At 40.9% G+C, this 14,084-nt stretch overlaps 1 protein-coding gene across 3 annotated transcripts; it reads left to right on the top strand.

Annotated features, from left to right (window-relative positions):
- Nucleotides 1-7,985: 7,985 nt before the first annotated feature.
- On the top strand, nucleotides 7,986-13,071 carry PDP2 (pyruvate dehydrogenase phosphatase catalytic subunit 2). Of its 3 annotated transcripts, none has more exons than XM_074839802.1 (3): nucleotides 7,986-8,092; nucleotides 9,044-9,135; nucleotides 10,952-13,071. In XM_074839802.1, exon 3 carries the CDS (start codon nucleotides 11,008-11,010, stop codon nucleotides 12,610-12,612), a length of 1,605 nt encoding a protein of 534 aa, XP_074695903.1. In that variant the 5' UTR covers nucleotides 7,986-8,092; nucleotides 9,044-9,135; nucleotides 10,952-11,007; the 3' UTR covers nucleotides 12,613-13,071. The 3 variants fall into 3 exon arrangements, with proteins under 3 accessions (XP_074695903.1, XP_074695904.1, XP_074695901.1); XM_074839800.1 differs by lacking the exon at nucleotides 7,986-8,092 and adding an exon at nucleotides 8,656-8,774; XM_074839803.1 differs by lacking the exon at nucleotides 9,044-9,135 and having other exon boundaries at nucleotides 8,013-8,092.
- Nucleotides 13,072-14,084: the final 1,013 nt, after the last annotated feature.

Raw genomic sequence — 14,084 nt, forward strand, 5'->3', positions numbered from 1 at the left:
TATGTTTCTGCTCACTCAGTCTCTCATAAAGGTAAAATTTTGTATACCAAAATTACTAATAAAATTTAAATCTTATTTATCCACAGAATGTGTCCATTCTGTGACCTTGAACACAGTACTTAAGCTTCTTTAAGGGTGGTTTACTCATGAACAACAGAAGGATAATGTTTAGCTTACAAGGTTATTGTAAAAGCTTAGCTATTGTAAAGAGCTTTAAATGCTGAATCACCCAAGGTGTTCAGTTTCTGGGAGCAACCGAACTATACCTTCCTTCAGAAATAAATTTTATCTTATTTACAGCTTTTTCCAGTTGTTAAAGAACATGATCTATTTTTACAGTGGTGAAGCAAAATATCAAAGGAAGCCTTTTATATTCTTTGTTTATTGAAACCCTGGTTTTAAAGCTATAAACTAGTTTCTACAATTTAATGCACTTCATTTATTTTGAGGTTATAAAAGCAAACTGCAAGAAATATATTATCTGAAATAATGAATTTTATTGTATAGTCAGTGAATAATGCAGTCAGTATGATGAAGGCATAGTATTTGGTTAGACTGAGCTTTGCTGTACTGTCTTGTCCCTGTAACTGAAAGCATAGTCCACCAGGAAAACATACCAAAAATAGTAACAATAAAACTGATTGTTTCCCCCCCCAAAAAAATCACCAATCTAAGTTATTTTTCAGTACTGATCCTCATTTAGCAAAGTTCGAGTAATAATTTTCTGGGGTACAAGGAACCATGTTCATTTGTATTCCTTATACAGATTCTGGACTTGTTAATGTATTGGTTGAAATATAGTCAACTTGAGAGTCTTATGGCAAGAACTCCTTTATTTCTTTTACCAGCATTATTTTATCTTGTTATTCATGAGGATCACCAAGCCTAAGGACTGTATGCTGTATTTATAATATGCTCTGAGACCCTCAGAAGATACTAACTATAACAGTACAAACTTCTATTATTTAATAATTCCATTTCTGAACTGAGCTACATTTTGGTGCTTGCATATATAGACATGACCATAAATTTACAAAGTGCTGTGTTTTGTAAGACTGTAGGAATCAAGCTACTCTTACCAGTTTGCTTCTCTGAACTCCCAGCAGTGTTCTAGATAGTGCCTCTAGTACAAATGTCCCCCTCAAATGCAATTCATAGGGCTAAATACCTGTGCTATGCATCAGTGCTTTCTGAGGATTTGCAGAAACTTCATTTTCTGTTTCCCTTATGAAACGTCTTCCTCTGCACACAAACATTATTCAGCAAAGCTCCTCCATCAAGGTCATTCAAATTCTAGAACATGTGCTATCCTTATCTTCTACCAACTATGTTGAAGGAAAAATAGCAGTTGAATCTAACTACTCCAGCAAGACTTAGCTTAACTTGTAATAGGATCACAGTTGTCTTGCCTGAGAGAAGACGAGGCCTCGTATTCAGGACAGTGACTGAAATTTCAGAGCTGTAACAGCTAGACTCAAAATGCCATCTAGTGGCTGGCTGTTTCCATTTCTTACTACAACGCTTGAAACAATTTTTAAGGCCAATTCAGTCAAAATATGCCAGATGAGACAATTTAGCTTTGACAATAATTATTTTCAAAGGTATGGGCGAGTGTAATTGAAATTCCTGTGCTGGCTCTACATACACAGCCCTTGAAACTCCTTTATCAGATAAAAATCTATCTTACAAAAGAACTCCATAAATCAGTTACAAGTTTTTGTTCCTCTTTTCACTGATAGAGTGGAGATATCCTCTGCCTGGTAAACCACACACTATCTCAACTTTAACTTTTCAACTTTAATAGCTATAGTTAATGTTCAGCTTAAGGTTTGTTTCCTCCCATCTTCTGCAAACAGAAAGATTTTTAGGCAGTTTCAGTTATATAGTTGATATGATCTAGCAGTGATTTATAATGATAAATTTCATGATGAGTGTAAATTAACCCAAATATAAGCATCAGAGGAAAAGTATTGCAAGGTACCTTGTAACCAGATGGTGCTTGTGGTGGTGTTCAAAGGTCAGAAAGATAAAAAAGGGACCATTTCAGGAAAAAAAGCAGATATAAGCCCCCCCAAAATGAGATGTTATCCTATACCTCAGATTAGCTGTTTTCCTCTCTGAATTCCTTCTGCATGCAAAAGTGACCATTTAGTAAAGACACTGAGTATCAAAGCATGTTGCTCTACACTGCCTGTATGAGTGGGGATCTCATTTTTTTTCTCATTTACCCTGAGGAAACTACAGTACACTGATGAGACCTGACTGACTTTAACAGAACCCTTCCCAATTTGCATGTCTGTAAGGCAGAGGGAACGTTTATACCTCTAATGTTCCATTTATACAGCTACTTGCATTACATTTGAATTTTAGTAAAATTTCAGCCCCCACTCCAGGTTGTGAACAGCAACATAGTAATGCAAACTGCCATTTCATTTCATTGCACATTAATATAGTGGAATATTAAATGCAGCAATTCAGGAGTCAGCTCAGGCTGCTCATCTGTTGGAGGGGAAGAAGGTGGAAGGAGAAGAGGGAAGAAAGGAATATAATTAATTTTCTACACATGCGCACTTTATACCGAGCCAGAAGACTTTCCTGCACTTGTAAGCTCTCCCAAGAAATTTAAACTAATTTTTACAGTGGTACATAACCTTAACTGCACATGTATTTCAGTTTAACTTGAATCAGTTTGTAAGCAACGTCTGGTAAAAATTATATATGTGGAGTTCAGATCCAATTATAGCAACAAGATAGGCCTTTGCACCAGTCCAACTACATTAACCTGAACTGGATCTTCAGTTTAACCCCTGCAACTTCATATATAGACACACTGCTTAGCCTCTGCTGTAACCGCAGGGGTTAAATGAAGTTGGAGAGCTGGAATAGCATTTTCCCTAGAGTTGTTTATTGTGTTTACCTCTGTTCATTGACATTTCTTGCAGCTTGTTTGCTTTCCTAGCATTTAAGTATTTGTTTTAGATTATATAGGGAGATCAAAGACTGGAATTTGCTCTAACCAAACTAGGAAAATGCAATCACTTTAACAGACCTAGAGGAAATGTATTTTTCCCAGTCTCATTCATGTTTCTTGTTGTTATTTTCTTTGTTTATAAGAAGAGATCTCTGCATCTAAGGTGCTAATTTGCCTTTTCTGAAAATTCAAAATATGATATACAGCAAATGAAATATACGTCAGTATTCACAGGGCAAAATACATACAGCAAACAGCTGACATTTTTAAAGGCTCTCAGCTGGAAAGTATGCAAGTGTTTTGTGGACTGGCATTGTATTTGTTTCCTTTCAGAAAGCTGGTTAGCTAGATTGTTGTGCTTTTGGTGGAAAGGCAAGTTCTGACTCAATCTGTATTCTCCAAAATGGACCAGACAGTCAGTTCATTCAAAGGACCTACCTACACTACTTTGCATGATGGTCATTCACAAGTTTCCCAAGGGTTCAATCTATGGCTATTTTCTAATGTGTATCACTCGACTAAGCATTTCTTTCCATTTCAGGAAAACTTCTAGTAACCTGCTTTTCTTTGGATTCAAATTATGCTTGCTACTAGTCAGATTTTTGGAAAAGGATTAGTTATTTATTAGAAATATTATTCTGATTTTTAACTTGCTTTCTTAGGAACACCAGGCTTATTTGATGGTTCTGTTCTTCATGTGTCCCCATAACAAGAAATGTTGACAAAGCACTAGGAGTCCCACACCTTTCATGAATATCAATTAGTTAGTGGAAAGTAATCCATCATAGTACCTGCTGTGAAGGCAGCAGTAACTCACAGGCATCTGTTTGTGGCTTCTGGAAGCAGAAGCTGTGTATATTGCACCAAATTAGCCACAGCCAGTTGCCCAAACAAACAAGGAGATGAAAAATTGTAATGTTCCATGGGAACAGAGGAAACCCCAAGCAGTGCAATATCAGTGTAAGGAAAGTCAGATAGAAAACTTCAGGTTTCCCTGTCCAGTTAGTCACAGAATTAGCCTCCTTTTATAAAAAGACATGAAAAATTAGAAACGGCTGTTCTTCTACCTCTTAGATATATTCTGGCTGTTTCTTAACTTCAACTTAAGACCCAAATATCCCAAACTGTCAGAGCTATACCAAGTATACTTTCAGATGCCATTTCCAAGTGATGCATACATATGACATCTTTCGCCTCCTAAATTTTTCAGTTCTTCTAGACAGTGTTGGATTTTCAGAGAGAAGGGGTGATATAGTGCTGTTAGGAGTCCAGTGACTGTGGAGCCGCAATTATCTGAACTTCAGTTAACTAGAATTCTTTCAGCAACATAAATGCTCCCAGAGTTGAGTTGGCTGCTGCTCTTTTCAAAGTAGAATACTAAGTGCTAAAACCCTCAAGCAAATTTTACGACCTCTGGGACAACTCCCTACACTCCCTCCCAAGAAGTCAGTTTTTCTTAGCAGTTTTGCAGACATCTACCTCCAGCTCTGTATATGAAAATCCTCACTGTGCAAATATTCTCTGTTACCACTGAATAATTCAGGTACTTCTGTATTAATTTACTTGAGTTACTCCAGGTATATAAGATTGTGCATCTTCTATTATACTTCATTAATTTTTTGGAACAAATGTTTAAAATTCAGACCAGACTGCTGAAATATGTCTGCTTTGCAAAGGCTGCCCAAAGTCATTTACTTTTGTCTTTGTAAACAGATTTTGGGAATTAATGAAGTGGAACAAATGCAACTGTTTCTGTGATGGTGTCAGCATCTTCAGTATATTGTAATTTAATCTTGAGCTAGTTATTCTCCTCAGATCATTCTTAAAGCTTTGCTAAGAAACTTGATATAGCAAAGGTAATGAATAACAACAGTCATTTTTGCCTTAATATTAAGATCATCATAGAATCTAAAATTAAATCAAGGTATAAAAGATAACAAAACAGTAAACCCACGCTTACTTCATGTCCCTGTATGCAATGGGAGGTATGCAATATAAGCAGAAATAAAGCAATTTGTTAATATTCTGGTAATCCCTCAAAGTGCTTATCAAAATACATCTCCCCTTCCTTCAATCTTGGAACCCTAATTCTCCAATAAGCATCCAGTAGGTGATATCATAACTCCAGAAGTTTGCTAAGACACACCGGGGAAGAGGAAGGAAGCACTAGCTTTTCCATCCTTTGTACCCCATATCCAGAAACACGCAGACTAAGGATACAGATTCAAGTGTCATTCATCCAAACCAACTGAGGGCTGATGCCAGAAGCAGCAGAACCCCTCCTCACTCCACAGTTGTCCCCTTGCCCTACATTGGATCTAACAGTCAATTACCATGCAGGAAGCTGGATCACAAGTCCCCCTGAAAAATTATTTTGTCATGATGACACCCTGACTTCCTGTAGGGTCATGTGATAGCTAAATCTGTTAGAAGAGCTGGGTTCTGGGAGAGAATAGGACTACATCTCCAAGGACCATCCAGAAATTACATCAAATTTAACATACAGTGAAACTAATTATGTCTCTTTCATAGTCTCACACTTCTCTCCATTCCTACAAACATTCAAGTTGGCTGAAATAACTTAAGCAATGTACTCACATCTCAAATACCTGGCAGGATTTGACTGCTTAGCAACTCCTGAGGTGGTAACTCCAGGTCAGAAGTAAAAACACCATGTGCTCGAGTGGCGTGATGGCAACCTGTTTCATAAAATGGCCTTTCTCAAACTGACCTTTTAGGCTCAAATAAACATTTCACTTTGTCTGAAACCTATCAAAGTCTGCTGAAACAGTCATTGACTTTAATGGGAGCTGGATCATGGCCTAAACAAGCAACACAGAAATGAGCACAAAAATGTATTTGCAGAGAAAATCAGAGTTGCTGGCTGTACAAGTCAACAGATAAAATTATACCTTGAAAAAATCTAAATATAGCATTTGCTACATTTTAACCTATCACTGCACCTTAATACAATTGCCCCTGAAATTAGACTTATTTGCTTATAAATATTGGCAAGAACTTTCTCCTGGCACAGGACATTTGATACTGAACTTCAACTCATCTATAAACAGGGAAGTCAAAACCAAATCTTTTATTGAAAGAAACCTGAGTTATAAGTTTTTCACTACAAATTAACAAGATAGAGCACTATGGCAACCAAGCCACTGTTGCCACAGAAATTTGCCATTTTAATTAGATATTCCTGAAGGCAAAAATACTTTCATCAAATCATATCAGAGACTAGCATTTCTACTTTTTTAAACTTTTATTATATGTCATTCTGGTTCATCAGCATAACCAAACAGTCCAAAGCAAAATCTAAATCTCAATTCAACTTAATAACCAGTCCTGTCAGGTACTAGATATTGACACTGAAACACTGAAAACCATTAAGTTTCTTGGAAACCTTGAATATGGTATTCCTTCTTGTGCTTAGAAAGTATGGAATGAAAGCAACCAGCTTCTTCTGCAGGACTGTTAATTGTTTCACCTTCATTTACACATTTCCTAAATCACTTCAGCTTATGCATATGAGTTTATGAAATTACTCCATGAACATGTGAGCAATAAGTAATAGCTTTCAGCTGAAGAGAAGCATTTAAACATGCTGGGAGCACAGGAAACTCAGAGCAGTCAAGTTAGTTTTCAGGCTGCTGTATGAGGTTTTATTAGTGTTGTAAATAGTGCAAAAGCTGAAAAAAATCAGTAGGTCAGAATGGATGTGCCTTGAGACCCAGAAACTGCTGTTGGTATACCTGAGCAGTGGAGCAAAGCAGAGAGATGCAGTAAGGGCTTCTGTGGGTGACCTCTTTCAGTTCAGCAGGTTTGTCAGACAATTATGTCAAACTTAAGATCATTTTTTTCATGTGTGCTAAAATAGTGTCCTGAAATTTTTTTTTTAGGGTGACCTTCTATTTTTGTTCTTGGTTTGGTCTTCCATTTGATATGAAACTATATTTCACTGTATTAATAAAAACAAGAAATAAATGAAAGCTCAGACTCACAAAGATGATTGCACATCCTTCCACTCGAGAGAACCTGGGAACACATTTATCTCATCTAGGATACCTGCAACACATTATTTAAACAAAAAATGCTTCAGTACAAGAGGCCAGGAGAATAAAAAATGCATTGGTAATAACAAAGCCTGTTGTGACTTGTGAGCCTCTGTTCTTGCAAAATCACTATTACAGGTTAAAGCAAGGACTACTTAGTAACCAATCCATAATATGCAATAACTACTTATTAACCACCATGCACTTTGGCCCCATTGGTTGTCTTGTTACATGGTATGTAGTATTGCAGTAGAAATTTTAACCAAGACAAGCAGAAATATGAAACCTAAAAACCAGGGAGACAGCAAAATGAGACTTCTTGTTCTGCATAATTTATATGGCCTATCATTTTCAAAAGGGCTTTGCGATTTTGAGCCTCATCAGCTGGTGGCCTCAACACTGAAGAATGTAGAAAACCAAACCGACCAAGCAAAAATCCTAAAGACCCTCCCTCAAGAGAATGTTTTTTAAACTTTATTAATGGGGAAAAAAGTCCTGCTCGTGCTTTTTTTCCTAACACATCTCATCTCCTTGCTTTTCTTGCTGACGTTATTCGCCTGATTAGAAATAGGCAGGGCCGAACTCGCCTGACCCTCCCTCAGCACCTCACCGGCGCTGAGGCAGCCAAGGGCATGGCTCTATGGGCCGAGCACAGGGCAGCTCAGGTGACGGGAGGCTCCGCGGCCCCGCCCCCGGGATCGGGCCTCAGCCCCGGGCCTGGCGGCCGCTCCGGAGCCTGCTTTACCTCGCCCCTCCGCAGCTCCGCCCCAGCTTGCCGGCGAAGGAGCTGCTGCGGTCCAAGGCAGGCGCTGAGGAGAACATGGCGGAGGGGCGGGAGGGGGCCGGGCCCGGCTCCACGCGCTGCAGCCGTCCCGCCGTGTCCTGACAGGAACTCGCGCGCCGCCCCCCGGCGCGGCAGTGACTCGGGGCGGGGCGCCGAGGGCGGGTCTGGCGTTGGAGGCGCGGGTTGGGCGGCGGGGCTGTCAGTCAGCGCCCACCTCCCGCGCCGCGCCGGCGAGCCCGGAACCCGCAAGCGGCGGAGGGCGCGTGGCGGATGCTGCAGCCGGTGGGTGCGCCCGGGGGAGCGGGGCGGCAGCCGCCTCAGCGGGGCCCGGAGGAAAACGGCCGCTTCAGCCGCGCCGGGGAGCGCCGCGCTGTGCCGCGGGGGCTCGCCTGGGTGGCGGCTGCCAGCCCTTCCGCCGCGGCACCCGCTGAGCCGGGCAGGGGGCGATGCGGCGGGGCAGAGGGAGCGGAGCCGGGCCTGACATGACGAGTCTGCTTAAGGGGCAGCTCTGGCGGCGGCGGGAGGACGAGCTCTGGGGGCGGGAAGGCCGTGGGGCGGCTCTGCGGGGAAGGGCCGGCGGGGCCGTGTGAGGGGCAGGGGCTGGGAGGGGGGAGCTTGCGTGAGGTAGGGGCTGTGTGTGCGCGATGGGGTGTGTGGGTCAGTGAGGGTGTGCTGCGGGTCGGGGTAGGGGGTGGGGTCTGGGTGGTAAGGGGGGTGCAGAGGGCGTGTGGGCAGTGTCGGGAGCGTGCCTGAGGGGAATGGGGGGTGGTTGTATGTGGGGGGTCTTGCGGGGGCTGTAAAACTAAATGTGATGGATATCTGTTATTTTATTGGAAAAAGTGGGTGTTCTTCTTCCGTGAGCCCCCAGCGCGTGCTTCTTGGCATCCCAGCAGCACGCAGGCTGTGTTGTGGGGGCAGTTTGTGTTTCACCTGATGAGGAAGTGCTGCGTTTGGTGTTGAAGTGGTAGGTGTGCCACGCAGGGAGCGGAAGGTTTATGTAATTGGATCTTACATAATGGTCTTTAGCACATTGCTTTTATTAGCACTGCTACCGGGTTTTAACGTGGCTTGGGCTGGAGTGGTGAATGGATGCGGGTGGGTGACCCGGGCAGAAGCAGGGAAGTCTGCACACTGCGGCTGGAAACCCGAGGATGTGAAAATTGTAGTTACAGACAGCGAGTAAGGGTGGTTCAGAAATGTGCTCCGGGACTGATTGATGATACCTGACTTTAGGCGAACGTGTGTCTAAATGGTATTGGGTAACTCTGCTGCTAGGAAAAAACCCACCACCTTGCTGTGTCTGTCAGCCAGCTGATGTGAACAGGGTAAGTTTGTTTAAAATGCTGTTTCTATTGGCTTTTTGAGATAAGAACATGAAAATTGCCATTGTTTCAGCCTCATGTGGCTCAGAGGGTGGGAAGAGAAAGAAGAAAAAACAGGACAGGGAAAGGTTGGCAAATATGAAGGGTTGTCTTGCACTGTTGGTGCTTTTGGGGTTTAGCTGATGCTGGAGTTAGCAGTGTCTGCTGTCTTCCTATTAGCTTTATTTCAGTTGTGTTCTCCCTGCAGTACAACAAAAGGTGTTGGTTGTGTTGGGAGATGCTAGTGTCCCAGGAGACTGCAGGCAAGCCTCGAGCAATGAACTGGCATTGCCTTTTCCATCTGCTCTCCTGACACCAGCAGTAAAATTATGCTGTGACTTTGCCTGCCCTCATAGGGTCCCCAGAATTATAGTGGTGGGGACCTTGTTGGAATGGCTTGTCTACTCTTTTCCATTGTTAAGCATGGGTGGTAACTTCAGAAATGTTTTGTGACATGCTGTTTTGTTTTCCAAATGGGATTTCAGTAAAGTCCTTGGGTTGTATCAGTAGGCCTTTTGTTTAGAATAGTTCAAGTTTGTTTTTAGCTCTTGCTGATTTCTTAGAAGCATTTTCATGCAACTGGCTGGTCTGGCTTCTTGTTATTTCTCATTAAATACCCTGCTAAAAAAAACAATGTTGCAGTAGTATGTGGCATCTTTGGCCTGAGACCTAGAGCACATAGTGCTACAGGCCACCTGAAAGTGGTTCAGAGCTCGCAGAAAACTGTATTGTTCTCACTGGCTGCTAGCATGATCTTTTGGGAGTAATTATACTTGCAGTGCTACTATACGGTTAGCTTTTGAAATCCATGGGGCAGAGTTCAGTTGTGGAGTAAGCATCTGGTTGTACTTAGGAATTTCCCACAGCTTGAATCCTTTATTTGAAGTAGGAGACAATATGATGGACCTCCCCCATGGCAACTGAAGAACTTCAGCTGTTCAGGTGCCCTAGGTTTTAGCCTGTTGACAGCAGAGCTCTTAGCAGTTCCTTGTTCTAATTGCACTCCAAATGAACAAGCCAAACTGTAAACCTGTAGAAGTTGTCAATGTAACTGTGTTAGAAAATTTCATTGCATCAAAGTGCACAGTGCTGTGATAAATACATTAACCAGAAGTAGAATCTTTCAGCTGCTCAAAAAATCCTACCTGTGTGAAGGCTGGTTAAGACCTTGAAGGTAGAAAAACCCCAACAAGTCGAGCTTATAAGCTGCAAGAGAATTGGAAAGGCAGACTAGCTTGTTCTAGATGTGAGGATCATGGCAATTCATATAAATCATTGATTTGCCACATCTTTCACTTTTTCTGTCGGCTTTGAGTACTGATCTTCTCTTGGGTTTGATATTTGGAGTGTATTAATAGAGTTGTATTCTAACAGGCTTTTTTAAAGTTGCACATTAATTGTCACTTATTTTCTATTTTCTAACTTGTTGGATCTGCTTGCTCTGTGTTGTGTTAGACGAGGCTTTTCATTGTACAGTTTACAATTACATTTCTTATAGTGTTGGAATTTCTTCTTAGCCTTGCCACAATGAGGAAAACCATGCCTGGAAAATAAAAATTAACTTTTCTGATGAGTTAACTGGAGAGGGACAGTCATATCCTAAAGTTATAATTAAGTGATGGAAATGGTATCACTTTTAAGATCCCTCTATTTATAGTGGTCTTTTTTGGAAAAAAGTTCTGAGTATTTCTGTAAGCTCTAAACTTGCTTTTGTATTGCCATATAGAAAGCTTCTTATGGACCTTCTAAATTTTCTACCTTTCCTATTCTTATATTCCAGGCTGTAAGGACATTCTGTATTACTGAAGCAAGGTGCTCTTATTTGTGGAGTGACTTATGATGTCAAGAACTGTATCATCCTGGATCTTAAGCTCAGCAAGAAGCAGCATTGTTTTACAAGGAAAAGGACGTTTGTACTCCATCTGTATCCCAGATAGAAACAAGATAAAATGGAAGCTTGTTTTCTCCAGAACACATCTCTACCCTCCTGGGACCTGCAGCTTAGACAATACTTTCTCCTTAAAAAAAGCATTCCGACACACTTCCACCGAAGAAGAACATTTCTCTTTCCAGTTGTCTCCATCACAAATCAATGATATACTCAGAGCAGGTGAATTATCCCATAAAATACTGGATTTGAATGGTAAAAATGCAAATTCTGTGTTGAGGTTTGAAAGTAACCAGTTGGCCTCCAACGCCCCTATTGAAGACCGCAGAAGTGCAGCCACTTGCCTGCAGACCAAAGGGATGATGTTTGGAGTCTTCGACGGTCATGCAGGTTCTGCGTGCGCTCAGGCCGTGAGCGAGAGACTGCTTCATTATATAGCGGTTTCTCTCATGTCCCGGCAAACCTTGGAAGAGATCGAGCTTGCTGTAGAGTGCATGAAACCAGTTCTGCCTATTCTGCAGTGGCACAAGCATCCAAATGATGTAGAGTATCGAGAAGTAACTTCACAGTATTTTGAAAACCTCCGGGTTTACTGGCAACATTTACTGGACCTAGACACCGAGCCAGGATTTAGTTTAGAAGAAGCCATGATATGCGCATTCAAAAGGTTAGACTCGGACATATCACTGGAAGTTCAGGCTCCCCAGGAAAATGAATTGATGAGAAATATTGCCCTTCAAGTAGCTTTTTCTGGTGCAACAGCCTGTGTAGCTCACATTGACGGTGTTCACTTGCATGTTGCAAATACTGGTGATTGCAGAGCAATTTTAGGGGTTCAAGAAGAAGATGGAACGTGGTCTACTCTCCCTCTAACCCGAGACCACAATGCCTTCGATGAATCTGAAATTAGAAGACTGAAGAGAGAACATCCTAGATCTGAGGAGAAAACCCTATTTGTGAATGACAGATTACTGGGGATTCTTATGCCCTCCAGAGCTTTTGGAGATGTGCAATTAAAATGGAGCAAAGAACTGCAACACAGTGTTCTCGAGAATAGCTGTGATGTTGAGGCTTTAAATATTTATCAGTATGTTCCTCCAAACTACCATACACCCCCTTATTTAACTGCAGAGCCTGAAGTCACGTACCACAAGTTAAGAAGCAAGGATAAGTTTCTAGTTATTGCTTCGGATGGACTATGGGAGATGCTAAGTAATGAGAAGGTTGTAAAACTTGTTGCCGAACACCTTACAGAGCTTAATATGCAGAAACCACAACTGGCTTTTGAGAAACCAGTTAACTTGGGTTACATGCACAGCTTGTTACTTCAAAGGAAAAACAGAGGCATTGCCTCACTTGATCAGAACATAGCTACTCATTTAATAAGGCATGCAATTGGAAGTAATGAGTATGGGGAGGTGGACCAAGAGAAACTTGCTGCAATGCTGACACTGCCTGAAGACCTTGCTAGAATGTACAGAGATGATATCACAGTTACTGTGGTGTATTTTAATTCAGAGAAAATTGAAAATGACTACAGAAACAATGAATAGAGACTTGCGCTGCTGCTCTTCTGTACCACTAGCCAACTTTGATACTGAAACCGTTACTGGTTTTCTCTGATAGTCAAGCTGTTACCAGTGTTATGGTCTGGAAGTTCCTAAATCCTTTTGTTACTTACTAGTCTTGGAAATAACTTTCTAGAAGTGAGCTTGGTGAAAGTTCTGTAGGTTTCTATGTCTACAGACACTGAAAAAAATGTTTTGATAAAAGTTCACTGAAATGTAACTGAACTAACAATGGCTGACCCAGTTCTGATTCCATGGGAACCACCGGTAAAACTTTCCAAATGAACAAACAAGACAAATTTCACTGAGACTGGTACAATTTGATAGAGAGATGGATAATTGTAGCTGCATGGAGTGTAAGAAAGGCTCTGCTCTTGTGAAAAATGAGTAGCATCCTATTGAAGCATGGTAATTGAATTAAATAAATAAACTACCAAACCTTTATTTGATGTAACAGTGTCACATAATTTAACAAATTGCCTTGTATATGTAAAGACAACACTAAAGAAGGCTGTTCAAGAGAGCCCTGGGATTGTCAGACATTTTTTTCCTAATTCTTTTTTTTAAGATAGGAAACAAAATAATTTTCTTCCACAATTATTTTGACATGTGAATGCATATTCTCTTAACTCTGTATGTGGACTTGTGTGACAATTTCTAGCTCAAACACATGAGGGACTTCACGATTCCCTGTTTAGGAATTAACAGTATCAGACTTAAGCATTTAAGTGTTTAACTTGCTTAAAGAATATACCCTCTTATTAAGTCTTGATCTATGAAGTGCTGTGCATCAAATCCACCAACTAATTTAAATGAAGTTTGAGAGATCCAGAAGTTCAAAAATTAATCTAACCGTAAATACAGCAAAAGAGAGAGCACATTTCCTTCACATTTATCTTAGAGAAATAACAGTGCTGATATTTCATCAAAATATGTTTAATCTTTATTTTACTCTTATTCTTGCCTTTGGAGGTCAGGTTTTCTTTATAGGTGCAGAGTTATTTAATGAATGTATGTTCTAATCTCTGACCATATTTTTGGTGGTGTTTTTTTTTTTTTTTTTTTACAATGGTTTTCTTTTATACTGTGCTTTCTAGAGTGCCAATCCAAGCTTGCAAATTAGCTGTATTTTCTTAAATTTAATATATGGTATTCTCTAGTGACTCTTTTCCTTGTTTACGCAGTGGAACAGCAGTAACTGTTGCCCGCAGGAATGTGCGTACTGGGAATATAGGACTGTTTACCGCTGTTGCTACCGAGTAAAAACTTGTGTGGGTGCAGCAGAGCAGATAAAAATAATGCTTTTTTTCCCCTGAATTTCACTTAAAATAAAAGTGTTATCCTTCTGCAGTTTAGCAGATGAAAAAGCGCTTCGATTTTTCTCAAGATCTTAAGTCAATGGATCTCGGGGCATAAACCAGTTGTGGATTTGGGGCTTTTTGTGTACTTTTCCTCCA

The sequence above is a fragment of the Strix aluco genome, chromosome 14, assembly GCF_031877795.1.
Source record: "Strix aluco isolate bStrAlu1 chromosome 14, bStrAlu1.hap1, whole genome shotgun sequence".
Lineage (NCBI taxonomy): Eukaryota > Metazoa > Chordata > Aves > Strigiformes > Strigidae > Strix > Strix aluco.

Bases quoted from the DNA above. Each gene is read 5' to 3' on its own strand.
- PDP2 (XM_074839802.1), top strand. From the start codon at position 11,008: ATGATGTCAAGAACTGTATCATCCTGGATCTTAAGCTCAGCAAGAAGC.